General features: G+C 39.5%; 2 protein-coding genes across 5 annotated transcripts in view; both read right to left on the minus strand.

Annotated features, from left to right (window-relative positions):
• Positions 1 to 3,353: 3,353 nt before the first annotated feature.
• Positions 3,354 to 6,067, minus strand: npffl (neuropeptide FF-amide peptide precursor like). Of its 2 annotated transcripts, XM_038697839.1 has the most exons (4): positions 6,002 to 6,067; positions 5,779 to 5,934; positions 4,822 to 4,937; positions 3,354 to 3,809 (listed from the first exon to the last, which is right to left on the minus strand). In XM_038697839.1, the coding sequence occupies exons 2-4, from the start codon at positions 5,923 to 5,925 to the stop codon at positions 3,689 to 3,691; spliced, it is 384 nt and encodes a 127-aa protein (XP_038553767.1). In that variant the 5' UTR covers positions 5,926 to 5,934; positions 6,002 to 6,067; the 3' UTR covers positions 3,354 to 3,688. The 2 variants fall into 2 exon arrangements, with proteins under 2 accessions (XP_038553767.1, XP_038553766.1); XM_038697838.1 differs by having other exon boundaries at positions 5,779 to 6,062.
• A 4,276-nt stretch (positions 6,068 to 10,343) lies between these two features.
• itga7 (integrin, alpha 7) overlaps positions 10,344 to 25,169 on the minus strand; it is a 34,063-nt gene continuing 19,237 nt past the window's right edge. For 2 of the 3 annotated variants that reach the window (XM_038697164.1, XM_038697163.1), the window contains exons 6-25: positions 22,375 to 22,582; positions 21,513 to 21,709; positions 21,006 to 21,094; positions 20,727 to 20,854; positions 20,372 to 20,467; positions 20,166 to 20,227; positions 19,703 to 19,872; positions 19,176 to 19,325; positions 18,243 to 18,358; positions 17,315 to 17,501; positions 17,126 to 17,200; positions 16,856 to 16,935; positions 16,649 to 16,726; positions 16,147 to 16,249; positions 15,803 to 16,018; positions 15,605 to 15,721; positions 15,237 to 15,350; positions 14,921 to 15,019; positions 14,552 to 14,677; positions 10,344 to 12,199 (exon numbers count right to left, since the gene is read on the minus strand). In XM_038697164.1, coding sequence (XP_038553092.1) covers positions 12,044 to 12,199; positions 14,552 to 14,677; positions 14,921 to 15,019; positions 15,237 to 15,350; positions 15,605 to 15,721; positions 15,803 to 16,018; positions 16,147 to 16,249; positions 16,649 to 16,726; positions 16,856 to 16,935; positions 17,126 to 17,200; positions 17,315 to 17,501; positions 18,243 to 18,358; positions 19,176 to 19,325; positions 19,703 to 19,872; positions 20,166 to 20,227; positions 20,372 to 20,467; positions 20,727 to 20,854; positions 21,006 to 21,094; positions 21,513 to 21,709; positions 22,375 to 22,582 — 2,567 coding nt within the window. In that variant the 3' untranslated portion in view covers positions 10,344 to 12,043. Of the gene's footprint in view, positions 12,200 to 13,907; positions 14,073 to 14,551; positions 14,678 to 14,920; positions 15,020 to 15,236; positions 15,351 to 15,604; positions 15,722 to 15,802; positions 16,019 to 16,146; positions 16,250 to 16,648; positions 16,727 to 16,855; positions 16,936 to 17,125; positions 17,201 to 17,314; positions 17,502 to 18,242; positions 18,359 to 19,175; positions 19,326 to 19,702; positions 19,873 to 20,165; positions 20,228 to 20,371; positions 20,468 to 20,726; positions 20,855 to 21,005; positions 21,095 to 21,512; positions 21,710 to 22,374; positions 22,583 to 25,169 lie in introns of all 3 variants that reach the window. The other variant, XR_005441486.1, reaches the window with a different exon arrangement.

Below are 25,169 nucleotides of genomic sequence, written 5' to 3' on the forward strand. Positions count from 1 at the left end.
TTATTCTTCTGCCACTTGCAAAAGCTCCAACACCGCAAATTCTTCTTGTGTACATTGATGTAATGTGACAATCTGTCATCTTTAGTCTCACAATCTGTATATTTTTGTGTCCTTTCAGTCTGAAATGTCTTCTTTCTTGCAGTACCTAGACCTCTGAGGAGGGATTTCATTGCCTGGGTAACTCCTGCCAACATCTTGTTGCATGCTCTGGAACTTGAGACCTGGCAGCAGGTAGCAGCATAGACATCGGAAGTTCCATCATCTGTGATCGATTTCACAATGGCCAACGTCAAATTGGGTGTTACCCTAATAACCGTGTCCGAACGAATCACATCACACAAAGACTGCCCAAAAGAGCTATAAACACCTTTGCATATTTCGCTCCGCTCCCTTAAAAAGAAAAAAAGACAGCGAAACAAAGTTAAAACACAAAAACAAAAATGTGCACAACAAATTATTATTATTATTTTAAATAATAAATTAATAATATTATTCAAGTGAGTTTCAGTGAGAAAGTTAGATGATCTACTTCAGTAAAACTGTCAAAGAATCCCTTGATTATGGTGTGAAAGGTGTTTTTCAGGCCAGTGAGCTGGGCTTCTGACGCTGCTCCGCTGTTCTCTGTAAAATGTTTGTCCTGTCATGAGGTTCCTGGAGCTGAGTCCCTGAACAAGTCATTCTCTGTGTCCGAACTGGTGGTGGATGGTTTTGTGTTTGAAGGCCTCTCTTTGCCATGCTCTACTGGTGTGACGTCCTCATCCCCAACATCCACAAATTCCAGAGGTACTGAGCTTAGGTCTGCTTTTGTTGCATCCCTGATGTCTTCACTGGAGCACATTAAGGCGGTGAGAGAAATCCCTTCTGGACACAGAAATCCTGGTTTTGTGTCTTTAGATGCTAAGTGTATGCCATGCCATGTCTGTGACCAGGATGTTGTTCATGAATAGCTCCATGACACCATCTAGTGTGACACCATGTAGACCTCCCCTTACAATGCTCTGCTAGTGGTGATGAGCTGGTGGTGGATGGTTTCTCTTCTAGTGTAAAGTCCTCCACATCCACAAGTTCCAGAGGGACTGAGCTTATGTCTGCTTTTGTTGCATTCCCGATCTCCTCGCTGGAGCATATTGAGTCTGCGGTACACATCTCTTCAGGACATGGAGATCATGTCAAATAAGTTTCTTTCAATGTTGAGTCCATTTCTGTGACCAGGTTGTCATCCATGAATGACTCCATGACACCCTCTGGTGTGACATCCTCTTCTTGCACAGTTCCTGCAGTTGAGTCTCTGTACAGGTGTTTATCTGGTGGTGGATGGTTTTGAGGGAGGTTTTGAAGGTTTCTCTTCTGGTGTGAAGTCATCATCCTCCACATCCATCAGACCCGGAGGGCCTGAGTGTAGGTCTGCCTTTGTCGTATCCTTAATGTCCTGAATGGAGCACATTGAGCCAGTGGGAGATTCTGGACATGGAGAGCCAGGTTTCAAGTCAGTACCGTATGATTGGCCAGTCTCTGACTTTTGTTCCTCAGCTTCCCACCTGGATATAGAGTGTGTTAGCTCATTCATATTAGCAGCAGCCTGATCCAGTGTCTCTGAGACAAGCATGCTGGCAATCTCGGAGGTCACTGATGTCGTTGAGTAAGCAGAGGAATCCGTCTCCTCACTTTCACTGCTGGAGAGTCTGGAGGTTGACCCTGTCTCTCTATATTTGACATTTTCTGCATCATTCTTCATTTTAACTGGATCCAGAGGGCTTTGTTTGACATTTTCATTCTGTTGGGGGAAAAACATATAGTATAAAAATGTTGAGATACAGGTCCTACTAGTTCTACTGTTGCTATCACCTGTGGAGTGACTATACAGTAAATGACCGGAGGACTTCACAATTGTTCATTTGGTTGTTTGCAGTCAGTTTCTGTTCATCCACCTCCTACACCTAAAATCTCACACAACATGTTAGAACACAACATCTGCTTTCTTATTCCTATATTGATTGATTGTTTCATTTCTTTTTTACAAATGATATGGTCTCATGAATAGTGTTTTTTACTTTAAGGCAGAAGCAAAATATACTTTAACTACTGGGTTTCCAGTCATCCACCTGTGTCTGTTGAACAGATTTTTTAATCAGTACAGCTGTCAACACCAGTTGGCTTGTGCTTCACTAATTGATTTTCCTACACATTTTAGCATTTTTGCATTTTACAATTCTTCTCTACACTACTAAGTCTATCTATTTACAAGTGTTTTACATTTTATGGTCACTTGTTATCACGACTGAAGTCCCACACTGAGCCATCTCCATTCACTGATGATACTGTTGGGTGGTTTAATCTAGAATAATGGATATTTTATGTACTGGTCATTGGTTTTGTACGTCAACTCTTAATCTGAAAAGTAACTGCAGCTGTAAAATTATTTCCCTCTGAAATTAAATTGAAGTAGAGTAGAGATATAATGTAGCCTGGAAAATATTCAAGTAAAATACAATACTTGATTTAGTTTGTTAATTGATACCTCCTTGTGTTGAGACATCTTTTCTTTCTTATTTTTTTATCTTTCGTGTCTTTCTTTGTAATAACCGCCCTGTCTACATTTGAAGTGATAAATTGTCTTTGTGTGGTTAAAATATTCTCAGTTTAACATCCAGGACTGAAATTAGGTTCTCTGTGAAGATTCTCTGTCTGCATTCTAAATGATGGAACATGACATCATTGAGAGAACCTTGCAGTTCTGTTCTGTTCTAACTGCTACACAAATATGTACATGTAGCATTTTCAATTCCCTAATAAGAATCAAGCCAAGCTAAGATTAGACATAAACATACAGATGGGGGACAAATTAAGACCTGAAGAGTGGAGAAGCATATCAAATGCAGATGTTTCTGTGCACCAGAGCTCACTGAATGGTTTGGTGAGTTTGAAAGTGACGTGAATAAAGTGCTACAGCCTTTATAGTTACCAGATCTCAACCAAATTACACACCTATGGAAGATTTGGGACCAGCGTGTAAAGAATGCTCTCCATCCACATATCAATTTAGTGATGTCTGTGACTGTCAATTGTAAAAAAAAATAAAAAAATAAATAAATTAAATAAATTAAATAAAAAAAATCACCCACATATGAACTGATAATCTGTAAAAATTTAAATTAATATTTATTCAAGTGATAAAATTTTTTGTATCATGCAGATTTCAAAGCTCAGACGGAAACTTTCATATGATTTAAATATCTGTATTTGTAGTTTTCACTTCCAACTAACTCTCTCTGAATAGCTTACTGTAATGCTGATCTCTGTCAATCATTTTGAACACACACATACACATAGGTTTATCTTTTCAAGTTCAAAGCTCTTTTATTTGATCAGAGAACAGAAGAATGACAAAAAAAATTAGCAATGTATTTGACAACTGACAAATGAGGTCTGCTCAGAAAACCTTAATAGGCACTCATCTACATGCTTTGCAGTGTTGGAAATCTGAAAAAAAAACAGTAAAATGAAGCTCATATCATCTTTAACTAAACGTTCTGTGTAAAGTAATGTTGGATGTAAAGGTTGGGACAATGTTAAAAAAACATCATAGTTTTAATATAATTTAGATTTATTCATTAAAATTTTGTCTCTCCACAGTTGCCCACTGCTTGGCCTTATGCCAGGACAGTGATGTGTGGATCCGCCTGCCAAATTATTTCTTTCCAAATCTCTGGGGCACAGCCATACTCCAGATCTGACCGGGGGCAGCCTCCCAATCACGAGAATGTATCTGATCCTCCGACACTACCTGCCCTCTGGAGCCACGGCCAAACCTGTGAGGGAGGAGAGACAAAGTCAGAAACGGATTCCATAATTCAAAGCCTTTTTCCATTCATTTAATTTCGTTTCGTTTTGACGTTTGCGGGAACAACCATGCTTTTAATGAAGGAAAAGACTGATGCCTATTTAGGTCGTGCTTTTGCCGAACCCTAACTGTTTTTAACTGATCAGAGCACAAAGAACTGTTACATAGGAGGTACATTAAAGGAAAAGAAGGTTTTGAAAACTGTTTTAGAAAAGGTTTAGTCCCTCCAGGCTGAGAACACAGCCTCCTGAACCACTTTTACTAAGAATCTCAAGAATGATTTCAAAAATGGTACATGTGGCACTTTGTGTAATTTTAAAATGCATGCATGGAAAATAGATGCAAATTCATTTTATCTGCATGTGGTTAGATTGTGTGCAATCACACAATCTAACCACATGCAGATAAAATGAGCAATGAGTCAGTCGAAAAATTAGTCGTTTAGTCATTTAAGTACGTTTTCATTTTCTGATTCCATTTTTCAAAATGTGAACATTTAGAGTCTTTTCAAGTCTTACATAGTAAATTGTTTACATAGTAAATTAAATATCTTTGGCTTTTGGACTGTTGGTTGGACCAACCTTGAGTATGTTTCATTGTGTTTAGATGTTTCACAGACCAAATGATTTATCCAGAAAATAATCACCGGATTATTCTAAAATTAAATGAATCATTAATTGCAGCACTGTCTGCATGGCTTTTACAGTATACTGATGCTTTTAGGCCTATTTAAAAAGTTATGAGTGATGTATGATATTTTTTATTAAATTCCTCATGTAACCCATCAAAACCCAAACATACCTGAGTACTGTACTTGCATTCAATGTCTGTTTTTTTGCAGAAGAATCTGTAAATATTTGTTTTTAATTCAGTGCTGATTGGAAACTGCAATACAGATGGCTAAAATGTTGATTTGCAGGTGATTGTTTTTAAACGAACTGTATGTTTGTGATAAATACACGCTCTGTGATGGCACTGACCTCTGTGGCTGATGGAGTACAGAGTTCCTGGTTTCTCTCTGAGGTCCGAGCAGCAGAGCTCTCAGCACTGTGGTCAGCAGACGATCATCAAAGCTGTTATCTTTGTTTTCACTCTCCTGCAGCACAACAGCATGCACATAAAGAATCTGTTTTTGAATAATCCCCCCCCAAAAAAAAAACATCTTGAGAACATCAAGAGCCCTAACTGCATTCAATTTTGGGTTGCAACATAGACCCTGGGGGTTGTAACTCCAGCCAGTCAGCCATGCTAAGGCAAGGGACCTTGAGATGTAGATATCAGTGTATAAAAGCAAAGAAATGTACCTCATGTCCAGCCAAATTTCCATCCACCCATATCTTTATGCAAAATAATACCCAGATCTGTCTATCTGTGCACGCCACAATGGGAAAACCTTGTATTTTTACTCATGATCTGAATCCTCCTCCTCTGACTGTCTGTTGACCCCAGAATATATTACAGTGTATGTCACACTGTTGCATGAAGAGGAGCACTATTTGAAATCTAAATGGGTTGTGTGATTTAGCTTGTCTCACTTGATAAAAGGGCTCAGATTTACATATTTCATCACGTGGAGTGACAGACTTCTCTGAAAATGTTGGCATGACTTCTGACTGTGCACAGAATTTTTCATTCAGTCTAATGTGGCAAAGCATCCTGGCCAGAGACAGACAGTATATTTTAACGCGTAACCATTTGTGCCTGAGATATGTTTCAAAAAATATTTTTTTCAGGTGCCAAAATTATTTTGGCAGATTGGATGTAACATGAATGATGTGGTAAAATACACATAAACGGTGTTTTGACTATAATTCCTTGCCACAGCTACAGATAAATCTCAAATGACTAAGATAAGAAAATACTAATGATAATATGATAATTAGATACTTGAAATAAAAAATTAGCAAGTTAAGTTTGTGAGTAGCTTGTAGTCTCACCAGCCCCAGCAGGTGGTCAACCATCTTCTCCTCCGAGCCGGGCAGGATGTCAGTTTTGTCCAGACTGTCTTGGATGTGAAGAGCCTGACTGACGCCAGTCATCGCCAGAACCAGAGCCAGTACAGTCACCACTGCAGCTGTGTCCATGGTCTCAAACTGGAGAGGAAGTCAGATTAATGCTGATGACAAAGGAAGAGGATGATTTTAGTCGTCCTGATTATACCTGTTGGCTCCCAGAGAACAGAGGAAAGGCTCGTCTTGTTCAGGGTTTAAGTGTCCTCTTTGTGCGGTGTTCAGTGGTGGTAGCATCCTCTCCGGGTCTTATATACGCCTCATGGTCACAGGCTGGAGATCCCCAGGAGAACTGGAGAAAGATGCTACTGTACAAAGGGGAACAGGGGACAGGATGGAGGAAGATCCAGCACCAATATGAGACTAAACTAGGTCCATTTAGTAGGATCAGGGCATTAGTGATGACTGAGGACCAGAGTGCGTTATTATGTGGCCCTTAGGGTAGTGCAACACAGCTCTCCCAGTTATTAAACAAATAAATCCCTGCAAATGGACTCTGATCCACTAGCCTCTGTTGTCCAGTAGTCCACACTGCATGTGCAGACAGACAATATGTGAAGACACTCGTTACCCACTTAATAATGCGCCAAAATTAACCAGATTAGTCCTGTCAATTTTAGTGATTTTAGGCAACAAAGTAATGAACCTAAAAAGTATTTTAGAAGCAGAAAAACAATGTAGACACAAAAGAAATGAACAACACAGTGACATGTTTACTGCTTATTAGTTTTTTAGTATTTTGCTCCAGAGCTAATGCTTCTAAATTAGGGGATGTATCCACAATATCACATCACACCTGAGGGTTTACAATAGTGTTACTGATTAATTAATCATTGAAGGATCAGCCTCTGAGTTTGTATCTTTACGGCATCTAAGATTAATGCCGTATATTTTTAGTTTAATTTTAGGGATTGTTTTGCAAGTGTAGGCTGAATTGTCCGAGATCATGTTGAAGATAACCCACATGTTCCCCATAATATTAATTAAAAAGTGCTTCACACATGCTTTCTCCAAATGATTATTGGCATGAATGTAAAGCTCACTATGACTCAATGTTATGGGTCATCAAAACCTTTGCTTACACAGTAGAAGAGGCTTTTTTTCTAACATGCTGATGAAGGGATTTCATTAAGAAGTTTCTTCCACAAGGGAAAGAAGCCTTCATTTGATAAATGGCATCTTCCTTCATTTTGTTAATTACACACGAAGACAACGTTAAGCTTGATTTGTGAGAGTGACACAGGCTTTATTAGTGCCAAATGTGTGTGTGTGTGTGTGTGTGTGTGTGTGTGTGTGTGTGTGTGTGTGTGTGTGTATTGCAGTTTAAGCGGATTGTCACCCATTAGGCACTTTGATGGGCCAAATCTGTTGATGTCTCATCCAGTGTTAGGGAAGTGACTAATTATCTCACACACACACACACACACAAACACATTCGTTCTAATTGTCCCTGTTTGACTGCCATGGCAACCAGAATGACATCGGAAGGGTTCTGAGGGGAATTTACTATAATAAGATCATAAGCTTTTGGATCAGAAAAAAATCGAATTCACTCACTCTGAAGGGAGAATAAAAAGTAACATTTATGTTTAGTCTGTTTTGCTTGAGATTTAGTTTTTTTTAAACAGATTGACCCCATTATTATGTACACGCGTACAGTCTAATGCAAGCAAAGAGTAATTTTATGATGGTTGTAAGGTTTAGTTTTTGTTGACATTGTTTTAGACGTGTTAATTCAATTATGCATTTTAGCACAGAGATCATAGTTTGTGACGTGTTGCACTGGACTGCATTATATTGAGGTGTTTCTGATGTTCTGCCCTTCTCATGTATGTAAATAGGCTGGGAAAAAAAATTAGAAACACCTCTCAGTATAATGTAGTCCAGTACAACACCACCTTTAACTGTGACCTCAGCAATAAATATATAATTGATTTTATACATTACCGACAATGTCAACAAAAGCCAAATATTAAAAACTTTGTAAAGGATGAATTTATGGTACATCTATTGTATTGAATCGCAATAGATTGTACAGGTGTACCTAAAAAAGAATAGGCGTAGGCTACCTAATTGAGAAGTACAAATGCTGTTATAGGCTACGAAAATAAGATCACACAGTAGGTTGGTGTAGATTTGGTTCACAACCATGACTTAATCCCAATCTTCTTTTGCATACATCATCTGTGGGCAGAGTTAAAAAACATCAAAGTGTCATTATATCAACAAACACGCCATGACATGAGACTAAATATTACATTACAGTTCAAACAGTTGCTTTTACATTTCTTGATTTTTAAAGGAATAGGAACATTTTGGGAAATACGCTTATTCGTTTTCTTGCCAGTAGAGTTGTTTCGCTAGCTTGGAGACATGAAATGGAATCAGTTAGCCTGACACATAAGTTTTCATTTACACCTAATTATTATATATTATTTTAAATATATATTTGTATGAAAGCACTACCTAAAATATTGCCAGATTATCAACATCAAGGTAGTGAGTCAAAATATTTTGATATTATGAAGATTGCCAAGCTTGCTATGTTCTAAAATTGCATATTTGAGCATAAGCTGGGGGCCAGACACTCAGACCAAAACTAATAAACAGGTGCGAGTTTCATACTCTTCTATATATATCAATATATAAATATATTAATTTCTATTCTCCCCAGATCTGGAGAAGGTCATCTATGCTTATATCCAATCTTTTTTTCACTCTGGTGCAGCTCTCATACAAAGACAAAAATCTCTCTTTCACACTGGTTCAGCTGTATGCATGCATGTATGCATTTTATCTGGACTTAAAGGAAAAGAGCTGTATATGCCCAATTTCATCATTTTCCTGCTGGAAGCCAGCTAGAACAGGAAATGGGCCATCATTACCATGAAAATAATAATGCAATTCTGTTCAGGACAAGTTATTATCTTGTAATTGTTTTGTTCCATACTTCAAATTACAACATTTACATAGTATGTAAGTAAAAGAAAAAGCCAAATAATATAGACATGATTCAGTTTTCAGACTTTTGCCTCCGCCCGGTGTTCTCTGAAGGAACTGCAGGTTTGACTAATCAAATGCTGCAGGATAACTACACTGCTCAAAAAAATTAAGGACTCTTAAATCAGACATCAGATATTGATGAATGAAACAGTTCAAAGTTCAGATTCTTCGCTGTACATTGTATAATTCGTTGAGAACAGAAATGACGTAACAACGGTCAATGGAAACCAAAATCGCCAACCGACTGAGGAGGAGTTTCAAAATGACACATTGAAAATCAAAGTTAAAAAATTGAAATCACAGGCTGATCCAACTTGCGTGACTTTCATCACAGCAACTCATAATGTGACTCAGTAGTGTGTATGGCCCACATGCCTGTAAGCGCTCCTGACAACGTCTGGGCATGCTCCTGATGAGATGGCGGATGGTGTCCTGCAGGAATCTCCTCTCAGACCTGGTTTAGGACATCAGTGAGCTTCTGGACAGACATAACGTCTGGTGAAAGTGAGGGCCAGTCAATGCCTTCGTAATCCATAAACTGCCTACACACTCTGGCCAAGTGAGGGTGGGCATTGTCCTGCACCAGGAGGGACCCAGGGCCCACTGAACCAGGTCTGACAGTGGCTCTGAGGATTTCATCCCAGTTCCCAACAGCAATCAGGGTGCCATTGCCTTGCTCGTGGAGGTCTGTGTGACCCTACAAGGATATACCACTGTAGACCATCACTGACCCACCGCCAAACCGGTCATGTTGGATGATGTTGCAGGCAGCACAGTGTTCACCACGGTGTGACTCTTTCACGTCTGTCACATGTGCAAAGTGCGAACCTGCTTTCATCTGTGAAGAGAATGGGGAGCCATTGGCAGACCTGCCAATTCTGGTTTTCTCTGGCTAATGCCAATTGAGCTGCACGGTGCTGGACTGTGTCTGGCCCACATGCCAGCCTCATTTTGTGTATTTCTTCAATTTGGTCAAAAACATGCACACCGGTAGGATCCTGGAGGTTCTAGGCCCTGTTTCAGAAAGCAGGCTTAACAAACTGATCTTATCCCTGAGCTCTGGATTGATTGAGCCTGAGGTGGGAAACCCTGAGTTTCCCTCATCTCAGGCTCAACATACTCAGAATTTTCACTAATCCCGCTTTCTGAAAAGGAGGCCTGGACTACCTGTGCAACCTGAATGGGCTAAAGGTACCGACTCATGCTACCACTGGTGACAAGGACACTAGCAACAACTGGAGAACCATCAGTCAGGAAGGATAATGAGAGAGCAGTTGTCTATGGCCACCGCCTGCAAAACCCTTCCCTTTGTGGGGGTTGTCTTGCTGTCTTGCTGTTGCCTCTCCAGTGCACCTGTTGTCATTTGCACCAAAACAGGTGACATTGATTTACATGTTATAATGTAATGATTAAGTGTTCCCTTAATTTTCTTGAACGGTAACTGCTGTACAACTAGATAAAATTCAACTGAGAATGACACCACGTTTTTATTTGATGGGTTTATTTTGTTTCCATTTATTTTATTTACAATGTTAAAACAGTGCAGCCAAACATAAAATAAATAAAACTGAGTCATGACAACGAGGGGGCATCAGAACAGCAACAAGAGCTTCATGCAGCTAATACAAGATTGTCCAGCAATACCTAAAAAAAAACATGCTTTACAGTCATTTCATCGACCAAAAATTAGATCCAAAGAAAGTTTCTTTGGTTCCTTGCTGACCTTTTTTTTTTTACTCTTCTAGATCTTCTCTCCTCTCTTCATGTTGTTTAAGTGTTTATTTTGATGCTTCAGGGCCTGATCTAATTTGTAAGTTGTCTTCTGTTCTTTACCAGAAGCTCCCAATCTGCTACTTTTACCACAAGGCACTTGTATGCAGTTACAAATGTCAGTACTGAAATGAATATACGATCTTACCCTGGCTAGTATGATTGTGAACAGTGCGACAAGCAGGTTAATATAATCCAACTAAAAAGTTTGAAAACTATTTATACAAAGATCATGATATTGCCTGGTGAAATATTTGTACATCTCATTAAAATTAATAAAGGTGGGGGACACAGGTGTTAATTTTTTGGACGTATCTATTTCAGTCATTCTGATTTAAATTGAGATCATGTTCTCACACATAATCCTTTTACACACTGGGGAAATGTATGTCCTCATAAGCCTGGACATCCATTCAAAACTCAATATTTGGTTCAGTAATGTAAATGCTTACACTGCAAATGGGCAGACCATATGTTAAATGTTGCTTCACATTTCTGAGATATTTGCTTTGAGATAACAGTGCTATGCCCATGACTACCATAAGCTGTATTGTGGTTTTCTTGTTCTTCTTCAAGTAACAATAAACTATTGATGTAAGGTACATTCAACTGACATTTTAACATTTAAAAATTAAGAAGACATTGACACAGAAAAGTCTATGTTTTTAGGAGGCATTTGTTTCCTTGAATAAGTATATACAAAAACCACCTGGTGAACTTATTAAATGGCTTTTTCAGCCAGCACAGAGCAATCAGCAAGCCCAGACAAAACAACATTCAGAGTTCTGCAAAAATCTTACTTTACTGATATCTTACATACTGACATTTCCCAATGTTTACCAGTGCTAACTAAAAGAAAATCCCAAAACATCATTTATATAAAAAACAAATGCATTTTTTCATTGCCCTTATCAGTCGTCTTACAGTAGTTAAGGCAAAAAGTAGTCTTTGTCACGGGCAGTGGCTTCATCAATGTCCAGTGTGTCTGTATGCGTCTAATATTACACTGCATGTTTGTGCATTCATGCATGTCTTAGAATTTTCTGTCCTCCAAAGTTGATGACAGACAGTGAAGTCCATGTGAGCATCAGCGCTCCATCTGCAGACTGTAAAACATATTGAGCAGCTAGACTGGTTCTAATATTGTTGCTGGCCTTCAGTATTTACTGTAAAACACTGATATAGATGCACAGTATAAATAGACCATCTGAGGCCAGCCATCAGCATGGGAGAATATAGATCCAGTCTCAGTGTAACAGGCCACCAATATGCCAGTACTGACACAGCACAGTGTGCACAAGATGTCATGATCTCAGACTATGTGCACTTTATTTTAGTCCGTTAGTTCCAATGCAAAGACAGAATGAGAGCCACACATGGTGATTTGAATTAATTCAGTCAGTCAGTGCTTCAAAGCGAGTTATGATGTCCCGTCGCTCCAGTGCGTGGCCCATTCCTTTTTATGGACAACTCCTGACTTCTCAGTCTGGAACTGTGGCCGGTCCTCGCGAGGAATCTTCACCGCGTGGTACTGAGGCAATTTGTCTTTGTAGTGGGCCCGTTGGAAGAAGCCACACTGTCGGCACAGGAAAGAGGAAAAGTAGATAGGAGTGCAGAGGGGAGGGGTAGAAATGAAGGAAAAAATTTACTGATGTCATATGCGATTGCAAATCACCTGGATTTGGTTTTCCTTATTTCAAAAGATAAGATGGTCTACTTTCCAATAACATGCCTAGTAAGAGACTTCCATTTCATATTAAAAAGAAGCCCATTTATTCTATTAAAACAATGTCTTTCAGTTCATCTGAGACAGATGAGAAGAAAAACAATATTATCTCATGTCCTTGTGCAGTCAAGGTGACATTTAAAGGCACATTCGCCCAAAAAGCACATCCACATGCTCCACATTGTGTCAGTCTTAAGTGTAACACACCAACACGCTGCCAAAGTGCCAGAAAAAAAAAGCACACATACTTATATTATCTTATATTATTATTTAGAATGACAAGTTGATTCTGGCACCTGAAAAAGCCAGTTGGTCAAATAGGAGGGTTGAAAAGAAAAAGTGCCTCACATCATGAAAATCAATAATCTTAATAGACCGGTGCCAGAATGAACAAATTTACATGAAATGTTAACAGCAGAGGTACAGCGCACAGCACAGCAGGCATCTGAAAGCCCTGAGGGAGAAATGGCTGGATGGTGTTCAAAAGGCACAGATTAAAAAGACAAAACAATGCTAAATAAATTAATCAGTTCGAAATTAATTAATACAACAAAAACAGCACATTTTTGCCATCCATTATCTAACAACAGAACTACAGTGGCAAACGTGTGTAGGTTGTTTCAGCCAAGTGCCTGATTGGTTAAAGACAACTTGTAATAATATGAATAAGCACAGCTTGTTGCATTGGTAAGATAACAATAGTCTTATTGCTAAACCCCTTCCCTGAACAACGATTGTCCAGTCATAGCTTATTAACTGCAGGCACATGGAGTCAGCCAAGCATGTGGCTCTAGTTGCAGATATATAAGAATTTCGTAAAAAAAAAAAAATACACAATAGTATGCCTGGCTTAACTGCTACCCACAGCATTAGCTTATCCACTGTGTAATATTTCCTCACTGTGTGCAAAATGGTCCTGTTCCAGATGCTAGTAGGGTTTAGGCTAACATTAGCAGCTCTTATGGTCTGAGCCGTTGAGAACACTAACTTTTTCTGGGACATGTAGCTTTAGCCTCTGCCTTTTAGCACAATACGTGTAGCACGATATGTGTAGCACAATATGTGTAGCCCTCAAGTGCATTGTTAACGGATTGTTAGGTTCACACATAAGTCTGCAGACTCAAAAGCTGGGAGATTTACCTCTTTTACAAGGTTCTTGTTTTAAAACGAGTCTGCTGGAACATTATAAACTCAGACAGAGAGCATTTTAAACCAACTCAGCTAATTTTGTCTTTCTTTCCAAAGTATACTTGGTGTAATGTTGATAAATCTGCCTGTTAACACTGTAAGTTGCATGTGTGCCGCACACTAACAGGGCAGGGTTTAAAGAACTCTCAATTTGAAGATGTTTGTTTGGAATCTGCCTCTGGGAAATAGTGATTTTTTACTATTTTTAAAACAATTGGAAATAGTGTTTAAATATATAAATCTGCCACCATTATCACTACTTTTGTTTTTAAGAGTGCCAAAATGTGCCAGTATTTAAAACTGTAATGAAGACCACCAGCCACACCTGAGTGGGTCAAGGAACAAAGCGATTGTGGGTGAGTACTTTTACCGCTTGGAGGGAGAGGAGGAGGGGAGAGCAGGTCAGAGTGAAATGTTCTTTATATTATAGTTCTGATGCCTGCTTCTCCGCCTCCGAGGGTTGGACCCCCAAATGGGCACGGTAGTACTCCGTCTCATAGTGTCGGCTCCGCTCACTGCGTTTGAAGAACCCACACTGGGCAACAGATCACCACAGGGAAGTGGGGGGGAAACAATGGGAAATGAAATAGAAAGGGGATTTAGGGATAGTGAGTCCCCAGATGGAATTGAGAGAAGACAAAACAAAAGGGATCACACACAGAAGTACAAAAGAGGAAAGGAACAGATGAGTGAGCTGGAAGGAATAAAATGATTATAGGATAGAACAGAACAAAACAGACAGAAATAAACAGACTACCATGGATGAGAAAATGCCAGTGATAATGGCCTGAGAAGATAACAGGATGAAACTACAAGGACCTCTTATTAATCAATATTTGCTATTAAAGCAAATCTTAAGGGAGCACAACAGGTGTTCATGTTAGTATTCCACCTTGACGTTTTTCAGAATATTTAATGACGAAATATTCATTATTTTTGAACTTTGACACATAGGACAAGAAGGTGCACAATTGTTAAGAAAATGCAGTTACATTCAGGTATCCTGTGTGTTACCTTCCACAGTAGGCAGACCAGCAGAGTCAGCAGCAGGATGCCTGCCAGGACGGCTATAAGGATGATCCACCATGGGATCCAGTACTGATCAGCGAGACCAGGCTCAGGATAGATCATCACTGGAACCTGGATAGGAAGTGAGGATGCAATTGAAATGCAAAATTGAAAGAAAAATACAAGATATCATCGCGGGAGGTTTGTAATGTATTAATCAGTGACACACCTATACTGATAATAGGTGAATTAAAAAGAGTTTTAAAATGTGCAGATTAAGCATTTAAGTAAAACACTAAGAGACATTTAGTGAACAAAATTCCATTACAATTATTTTGAGGATATATGTTCTATGAACTGAAGTGTGCTGAGTACCTGTGCAGCCGCGTCCTGGAGGACCAGGTGTTTGATGTTAGACTTCACAGTGATGTTGGCTCTAACCAGCAGCTCCAGAGCACTGACTGCTGCAAACTCCTGAAAGACAGAGTGAGGAACAATAATAAAAACTTGGCAAATAGCTAATAAGTTATATATATATAAAGTAAAACTGAAAAAAGCACAGTCTTGGATTAGTGCAATAACGCAGCTATCATTCATTCACAGCGACTGTAACAGCTGCACAGAAGTTGAGATGGAGAGTAATGCGCAATAAGGTGCTGATGTATTGATGACAGAATTTTTATTTTTTCACTTCTATGAAACTGCTGTTCCACAGCCTGGCGTGGATCTTGAGGACAGCCTGACCAGAGAAGCTGTGGAGGGGACACTGAAACAGGACACAGCGTGCCGACCCCAAGAGACAATCCTGGAGGAAAAAAGGACAGCCAATCAACCAATTTGCTGGAAGCAGCTTTAAAAGTAGTGAAAAATAAAAGTAACATAGCCTGCATCTTTTCTTTTGTGCTTCTACATGTTAGGTGTTTAGTAGCATGTATGTGCAGTAGCAGAAAATCAACAATACATGGATTTGCATTATTTCCTAATTTTCCCTCCGTCTCATTTCCTGTGTTTCAATCTGCTTCTCTCTCGTCTTGCCTTCTCTCTTCTTTTCCCTCTTACCAGTTTAAGCGACTTGCGTCTCTCTGAAGCTGCCACGGCTGGGGTAGTTCGTCCCACGCTGCCTTTTGTCATCACTTTACCTTCCTCCTCTGGATGGGAGCGGCGTGTTCGCCCAGCCTGATGAAAGTGACACATTCATACAGCCAGAGAACAATTCGTCTCAAAAAAATGGAACTGGAATTTAGATCCACTACTTACCATCTTATTGACAGGCTGTGGAAATTCGGCACTTGAGGAGCTGTGGAGCTGCAGAGGATTAAGTGCTCCTATTGGGGTGCAGTGTGTGTCTGGGTGACCCTCAAACTTCAAGCTGGCAGGATACAGGAGCCATTTCCCATTGGCCAGCTCGTAAGGCCACATGATGTTGAGGAAGGCCGAGCCGAGCGTCTGCAGAGCTTGCCCAGGATTAGCGACCTGCGAGAAGAAACTGTTATGATTAAGGGTGCTCACCTTTGTCCACATTGGAATCAAAACACACATACAGGAGGGAAAGACCAGCACATGAGGATACACACACACACACACACACACTCGTTCCTCACCACAAACTCAAAATCCACAGGGCTGCCAATGTCCTCCAGACTGGTCATGGCACTCTCTCCCTTCACTGTCCCACTGAAGAACAGCTGGTGAGGACGAGCAAGCCTACATTGTAAAACATCACATCAGTGGGTTAGACAGCTGCATACACACTCAAGCAGCCTCATATAGCTATCTTAAACCAAAAACAATCCTGGGATTATAGCATGTCTCTCATACCTGCTAGAAAACAATATAAATTGTATTTAGTCAAAAAATGTAATATGATAAAATGATGCACACTCTAGAATATTTCACAGCATCAATGATGGGTTGGAAAAGGCTGATACAGAATATATATGATACTGTCAGACAGCGATGATTTAATAAGCTTAAAGCTAGAGGTAAAACAAGGGGAACGTGTGTATAGTAAGGGTTTAAGCAAAGTAACCTAAGAAAAAGCAGCTTGTCTGAGCCAAAGACAGTTTTAAACATTGAAGGAGAGACTGTGAAGGTTTCACTCACCCACTGACAGACAGAGGGAGCTCTATCACAACTTTAGCGAAAGCTGTGACTGGTGCCAGGTCAGGCTGCTCACTGATTCTGAGGACAAAACCGTTAACAAACACCGCGATCAAAAGGGTTATTTGGTCTGAACAAGTCAAATAATGCAATCAAATAATGAAAGTTTGATGTGAGTGAATCATGGTGTCAAAGATGTAGTGGGCTTACGTTGTCAGTAAGAGATTTGCTGTCAACTCAGTGGTCTCGATTGTGATGTTAGATGTGCTCAAGTTGATGGAGAATTTCAGCTGACAAGGTAACACATAAATTGATATTTCATACAAAAGTGAAAAGGCAAAACTAAAGAAGTCTCAAAATGTAGCAGGTGTATGAAATTATTTTACAATATATATGATTTCATATATATTTTAAGTTTTATCTTTTAATCCTGGCAGTGTTCCAAGCTTAGACTGAATTCACACTGTTTTGTTTTCTTACCTTAGTGTCTCGTTTCACAGGGTTTCCCAGGTCACATTCAACTTGGGAGCCATTCTGGTTCGCTTGACATCTCATCTACAGTCAGCCGGGATATCAAACAAACACCATAAGCAAAAACAGAAATCCAAACACACACATTTCTCTGCAAGAACTCATTAAAAAAGATTTTTCTTGTTAGAACCCACATACCTGTGGTGGGATCCTGGAGCCGGCATACGACAGAGTGTTTGGAAGGGAGATTAGCAGCTGAGCAGCGTGGGCGTCATCGCCATCCTCATCAGGGTGCAGGGGGTCAGAAGGCATGTTGGTGACAGTGATCTCCAGCACTACCAACCGCTGTTCTGACAGGGAGAACACCTGCACATCATCCTCATCTCTGCATGACAGGAAAGACGACAGCTCAGGGAATTAAGATGGAAAACACTCATTTACAGGTGTGTACAGAAGCATGACATTGAGCTCCAAAGGTTGGGTACAAATAGTTTTAATAATAATGAGTCCAATTTTTGAAGATATTGTAAGATAAGTAATATCACATGATTTTATTCTATGAGACATGAGGATATATTAAAAGATAAATACCACTTTCTAATAAGTCACCCTTTCTAAAGGGTTTGTAAGTTGGTGTTTATCCTGCTCCAGCATGAAACTTTTAGCTCCTTTAAAGAAGAGAGACCATGGCTTCAGTGAAGCTTTTTGTAGAAATAAAGCACATTAGTTAACATTTGTTATTATAGACGCGATAACCAGCCAAATAGACTTTTCACAACCTGGCAACCTAAAAGTTGTTCTAAACTTTAAAGGCTTAAACTGATCAAAAAAGCATTAGTAAAGGATTAAGTAAAGCCATCAGTATCAATGTATAAACCCTTTAGAAAGGGAACCTTATTGTCAGATGGTACCAAAAGATAAACTGAAGAAAAATTATACTAAGATCAAGTGATATAATATAATACATACATAATGTATACAACACCATACAGATGTAAAACATTAGATTTTCATGGTAAATATTCATATAAACATTATTACCACATAAACATAATTGTTTGTTGGGACATACATTGCTAGGCAACAGTTTATATCATCAATGCCACCAGCTCACACAGAAACTAACTTTGGCAGAGGGCTGAAGAGGTCGGAGGTCAGGGGTCGCGTTCCAAACTGGTAGCTCAGCTTCAAGTTGCTCTGGCAGATTTTGTCGCTGCCACATCCTTCTCGCAGGAAGTTCACCTGCAAAGGGAAACCGGGACAGACGTGTAGTCATTTGTTAAATCTCAAAGTACATTCTCCATCTACTTTTAGGTTTTTAATACAAGATCAGTTTATGTAGCATGGTACACCCTGAAACATGTTCATTTTACAAAATTGATTGCATTTAGAGCTGAAACCATTATTCAATTAATCAATTAGTCACTCATCTGAAAATTGATTTGCAAGTAAGTTAGTTTTTAAGCAAAAGTTCACTGGTTCCAGCTTCTCACATGCGAATATTTTCTGTTTTTCTTTGTCTTCTTGTAAGTTGAATTTCTTTTTCTGCTCTGAGAAATTTTAACGGGCATTCTTCTCTATTTTTTGACATTTTAAGTAATCAAGGAAATAATCAACAGATTAATGAGTAGAATAATATCTTTTAAGCAGCGGATATTAGGTGTTCGAGGGAGAAATACTGCATGGGATGAAAAACCATGAATGCGGCCAGTGGATGTGTGTGTGTGTGTGTGTGAAAAAGTAAGAAGGTCTTATCTCAGTATCTCTAGGCTATGTGTCAAGGATCTTCAATGCAGCAGTAAGGTATTTAATTGAGGTACATATGAAGTAACCATCAACAACAATATGAAACTGAGAAATCCAGGGTTTACACAAGTTTGAATCCCTGTATTTCTACATAATCATCTTCTTCATCTCATTCTGCATGTTTATCCTTGTTGTTGCAAATTAATTTTTCAGCTAGAAAAAAACTGTTAATGGGAAGTGTTTCATAAACCTCATAATATGCAGGTATAGGCTGTTAAAACGAATCCCGACCAAAAAATAATTTGTTACACACCTCAGAGTGCAGTGTATTGGAGGGGGAAACACTCAGTACAGGCGCCAGCTTCTCCAGCCTTTTGGCACCTGAGTGTCTGCGTGGTGGAACAGGCTTGATAGTGTGGGTTATCGCCAATGAGATGGGGCGCAGTTTGTCACGGATGCTTTCCTGCATGGACAGAGATTATAAAAATGATTAATGGTCAACAAAAGATTTTGTCAAAGAGTTTGTTTATGGTGCAAAAGAGTAGGGATTTGGGATTTTTGCAGCATTTTGATTCGTATATGTCAAAATATTTAAAGAAAAGTAAAGTGTTCAATGCCCACAACACATTCTATGCTTTTACAAGTATTCAAGTATTATTATTTCCATCCATTTTTTTCTGTCAAAAATAAGACAAGGACAAAAACTGAGACCAAGAACCGCTAATTATGTTTTACAAATACCTCAAACAGAACCAGAAAATGCTTTATGATTTTCCCACAAACAGAAACAATAGCTAATATTTCTGATCTGGACAATGTGAACACATCTAAGTTACTGACATGGAGCTGGAACTGAGCAGTGGTGCACACAGGGTGACGCTGCCGATGCAGCTCCACTTCTTCTGTCTGAGTGTACTCTGGCTCCAGGGAACTGCGGCCCAGGAAGTTGACACGGTGAGGGAGGCCCAATTTCCTGCGCTCAGTGTCGGCTTCAAAGTGCACCACCAGGGCTTGATGGGAATAAAACGGGGGCGATGCATGAGAAGAGACAGAGGGATTGAAAAATGTCAAGACACACACAGAGAGCACTTAAAAAGCCCACCAGGGGCAGAACATATAACCCCCATCTAAGGGAATACAGTATTACACAGCTGTGACTGAATCAAAATAAAGTCTAATGTTACCCCACAGATAAGGTTACTTTCCACTGTAAATAGAAATGACTCCTGTCACTAAGAGGATGATCTGAAGTCCCACATGAGAGAAGAACAAAAATGGTTGTGAAAACTGAGGTGTGACTTACTAATGTGTGGTGAGTAGTGTTCTGGGTGGGCTGTGAAGGTGAAGCAGGCCTTGACCTCCACGCTAAAAACAGCAACGGTGGAGAATGAAACACATTACGGTACTACAACAACAGTATTATAATTAAAAATCACAGAGGAAAAACACTTGAGCATCTGGTTTATTTTTTTAAATCTTGGTTCAGTTCAGTTATCCTTCAGTTCTCACCAGACGCCATCTCTGCCCTTGCAATTGTACTGCTCCAGATCAATGTATTGAGGGTTGATAGATATATCTCTGATCACATGGATGACTGGATGAGACCTTGAGGGCGCACAAAAACACAAAGAGATATGTTAGTAGAGACAGATCATGGCTAAATCACGGTACTAAGAGGTTATAAACAACGCAAGAATTATGATAAGACTTGAATTTCTTATGTGTTTAATGTCTGCTTAGATTTAAAATTGAATCCTGATTTATCCAACAATGAAACACAGCTAAGGATTGGGCCTTTGTGTTTCCTGTCAAATGCACATTGTTATCAAATTGCATTTGAGTATTTAAATAAATCTTTTCTCACCTGAAGAGAACCACTGAATCATTAAGAGAGCCCACTGCAATATCTGGGTACTGGTTATTATCAATATCCAAACCACCTGAGATGGAGTATCCAAAACGTCTCACATCAAAGTCACGACCATCCAGCACCTGATGGGATAAGAAACACTGATCAATCCTCATTCATCCAGACAGTCACTCTTGTAGCCTTCCTTTTCTTTGGTTAGTTTTATTCTTCCTTTCATCTTTCCTTCCTTCTGCTCACGCAGTCCTGAACTGCTGAATGAAACTTATGACTCACCTGAGCAGGTTTTGTTTCAATTCCAGCATCTGAGCCTCTGTAGATAAAGACTTTGCCATCTCCATCAAATGGTGCCCCAACAGCAATATCTGAATGAAATAGATTGAAAATCATTTTAACTGTACATTACATTACATCAGACATAGTTACATACATGTATTTAAATAACAGAAACCACAGTATGTTAACAAGCGGGAAACAGGCTACAGCTCCAAATGTGGTGCAGTAACATTTCATGGCTATTAACTGAATTAAAACCATTTAAATCCTTAAATTATAAACCAGCAGTCGAAACTAAACAGAATCAGTCCCATTCAATTATTATATTATAAGTGAGAGAGAGTTAAAGTAACCCACATTAACGGCAGCAGTAACTTTTGTTTTTAACAGTAATCTCTGAAAGTCATGCACTTCGATTTAGTAATTATTTTATGCTTAGTAACTGAATGTACTTCAATTACAGTGTACCAGGCAGTGATGAATTGTGTGAAAAACCATTCTTCTCACCTCCGTAGCCATCCTGGTCCAGATCTCCAATGTTGCTGACTGTCATTCCAAACATGGAGTCGTAGGTCCCATTGAGCCGGATGGGCCGAGCCTGATCGTCCCAGTGACCAAAGGGGTTTAGGTACACATACACAGCTCCACCAATCTCTGCCTTACGGTCAAAGAAATTAGGAGCTCCAACAATCAGATCTGTCCAGCTAGCGACGGGGACAGAAACAAAGACAGAGAATTAAAAATGAATAATAAAAATTCACCTCACTCACTTGAGATTGAGAACTTCTTATCCAGTTTTCTTGAAATCCTCCCCATCTCATCTCCAGTCACCCCAAGTGCTAGAATGCAACTAAATACATCTACTCATATACTAACTTAAATACAATTTTGAAGTACTTGTACTTGACTTGAGTATCTGAATTATATGCTCCACTATGTTTGAGGGGGAAATATTGTACTTTTCACTCCACTACATTTAGTTCACAGCTATGGTTACTATGATGGTTATTATGATGCACTGTCATGGATTAAACTATCCGGATTAAATTGGCTCCCTCTTAATTAGCTACAGTAAACTACTGTAATATGTAAATGTATATATAATAATTCTCCAGTAATATAAAAATCTGACACTGACCTTTCAGCCTAACAAGTACTTTTACTTTTGACACAAGTAAATTTGAGAAAATACTTACTATACTATGATTACTATTGAGTAAAAAATGTGAATGCAAGCCTTTCACTTGTAATTGAGTATTTTTATATTGTAGTATTTCTGCTTTTATGTAAATACTTCTTCCACCACTGATTCCCCTTTTCTATGTTATGATGCTCGTCCAGATTGACTGCTCATCCAGCATCTCCTCACCCGTCCCTGTTTAGATCCGTCGTAGCTACCGAGTACCCAAATGAAGACGCCAACTCCTCCCCCCAGAAAATGTGCTGCGGCACCAGCCGGTATACGTTGTCCTTCCTCAGCAGCACTACTGCCCCCGTGTGATTGGCCCGAGGAGCACCTGCCACGAAGGTCAGCTCCCCGAGGCTCATTATCCCCATCGCCGAGTCCACAGAAAACCCTGGAAGAAGAAGAAAACGGAAGGCAGGATGGAGGGGACGACGGGGGGCAGGAGGAGGAAAGGGTCAGGGGTTAGTATTGACCGCGGGGATCAGTGGCTCATGTCCTCTCAGTGTAGCATATTCTGCTCATCTTCTTACTAATGAAATGTGTGCCTTGAGTGACTATTGATTTTATGCCAAACTCATGATGGGTGTAAATGCGCTGTGTGCTGTGTTTGCTTGTGGAAGGCTGTTGGAGCCCAGCAAATTGTTGAGTATCCACTGGTAAGAGCAAAAAAGGAGATGTATGGGGCTTCGCCTAATGTCTCATGAGATTCATGATACCGCTGCTCTGTATCAGTTGCCTCAAGCGAAGGCAGTATGTAAACATGGTGGGTGGACGTTAATCAGATTTATACCCTAAAGCAACTCCTCTTTTGTGCGAGTGTGTACGTCTTTGTGTGTGTGTGTGTATGTAAAGGAATGTGAGGATGCATATAAATCAGGTAGAGCAAAGGAGCGAACAAGTGGAAGGGGGAAGTGTGTATTTGTGTGTGTGTGTGTGTGTGTGTGTGTGTGTGTGTTGTTTCATAACAAAATTGTGTTGAAATGTTTTTATTAAGCTGTGAAAAATAGCACATCATATCAAACATTTAGCACATCAAGCACACAAGATTTCACCTGAAGCAGCCACATGCATCTGCTTCACCAGTTTAAAAACATGCAGAGGCTGTGAAAAGGGAGGTTAATCTGTCAGGACATGGGGGACAGTGGGGTGGGTAGGTCCATTTGTTAGACCTGAGTAAACATGCAGAGGGAGACAACAACAGAGACAAACAGTGAGCAGCTCCATGGTGGCAGGTGTGGAATGCAACAGTCTGCATCGCAGGTCCTGTAAAAACCAACAGACGGAGACAAAGGTGCTACTTTTTCCACACAGGCTTGCTACAAGATCGTCTCTATAAAACTAAATGGGTAATGGAAGTTTAAAGTAGCAAAAGGTTTTTAACGGGGCCCTAAAAACAACCCTCATTCTCACTAGTCACAAGTCTTTGCTCTATAACTTGCATATTACAGTGAAATTTCACATTTGTTTGTGTGTATATGCTTACACTGTATATACACAAAAACATATTTAATATATATTACTTTCAAGACATACTGGGACATAACAAGATCTATATATACATATATATTAATTAATCAAGATAACGTCTACAGATGATGAGCATAAATATTGTTTTGACCTGAGCAGTCTATGTCACAAATTAGAGGAACAGACACTATTTTTATATTTATTTGTTTTTCTGAAAATAATAACCTGAACAACCTTTGTTGACAGAAAACCTGACTTTGACATAACACTCAATTTAGGCTGCAATAAAAAGATTCATGGTGTTCTCCATAACAGGATTTGATTTGGCCTTGATGAAGGTAAAAAGGCTTTTATTCAGCAAGACACTGCTCCTTATAATGTAATTTATATATGTAACCATAATGTAGGAAAAAACTACAATCCTGCAACATTTTGGATTTAATGTTAAGAGAAAATAATCAGAAATAGCTACAACACTGTCTCTATCTTTTTAGTAAGCATGCAGAGGTGTGGCATATCATCTGGTCAGGATCAATGGAAGCATGTGAGTACGAAATGAAGGCTAAAAGGTCATGTGGGAATTAGTGTTGTCAGGGAGACGGCTCAATATGGAAAGCGGGAGGGTAAGCAGGCTTTCTAGGTATGTGAATAAAGAGATTTATGGCAGATCCACACACTTAGTAAAAAGTAATACCTCAAACCCCACAATAACAGTAAATAGGACCTATTAAGCAGACAATGGGCCGTTACACATAAATAGGCTACCAACAGAACAAAGCGTCTCTTCGAAAAAACAAAATTGAGTCCACCACTTTGGTCTAGACTGAAATATCTCAACAACTATTTGATGGATCTCCATGACATTTCGTAAAGACATAAATGACCCCCGGGGGTTGAATCCTATTGACTTTGGTGAAGTCCAGACTCCAGCACCACCAGCAGATCAACTTTGTCATTGATCCAGTGAAATATGTCTAAATATACAATATGGATCTGAACACAACTTTATACAGACATTCCTGGTTCCCAATGATGGCTGTGTTCAAAACATGGTAGAAATGGTGTCTCGGAAGGTGTCTGACAGAACAACTCGGCATCAAGTCCTGTTCGAAACGGATCAAACAATCTTTTCCTGTCTCAAAAGACGTAAAACTTACAAGAAAACTCCCGAAGCGGAAAGTTTTGAATGTAGCGTTGATGCTGCACTCAAAACTGCCTTCATCAAGACGCATTAATCTATAAATGTAAGTTTCAAAAGTTTTTAGGACTTTTTTCATTTTGATTTTTGAAAAGTTAGCAAGAACTAAACACTGAACTATCTTATTAGCCCGTGACTGTCTGTAACCGACCAAGTTTGTTACAGTTTGGTATCATTTATCCATTTGCCTTTTCAATAGCTAGCTGACCCAAAGGCTAGTGACTGACAGCCAGATGAGAAGCAAGACGGCATGCTGACATCACACATTGCCTTCTTAGAAGATGCCTTCCCTCGAAAGTTATGCCTTCTGAGG

Source organism: Micropterus salmoides, unplaced genomic scaffold (assembly GCF_014851395.1).
Source record: "Micropterus salmoides isolate LMB-PRFRI ecotype aquatic unplaced genomic scaffold, ASM1485139v1 Ms_hic_scaffold_4, whole genome shotgun sequence".
NCBI classification, from domain to species: Eukaryota; Metazoa; Chordata; class Actinopteri; order Centrarchiformes; family Centrarchidae; genus Micropterus; species Micropterus salmoides.

Excerpts from the sequence above, each read along its gene's own strand:
- npffl (XM_038697839.1), bottom strand. The coding sequence starts at position 5,925 with ATGGACACAGCTGCAGTGGTGACTGTACTGGCTCTGGTTCTGGCGATG. Across the intron at positions 4,938-5,778 it reads TTGACCACCTGCTGGGGCTG|GAGAGTGAAAACAAAGATAA; the intron begins GTGAGACTACAA and ends GTTGTGCTGCAG. Across the intron at positions 3,810-4,821 it reads GTACTCCATCAGCCACAGAG|GTTTGGCCGTGGCTCCAGAG; the intron begins GTCAGTGCCATC and ends CCTCCCTCACAG.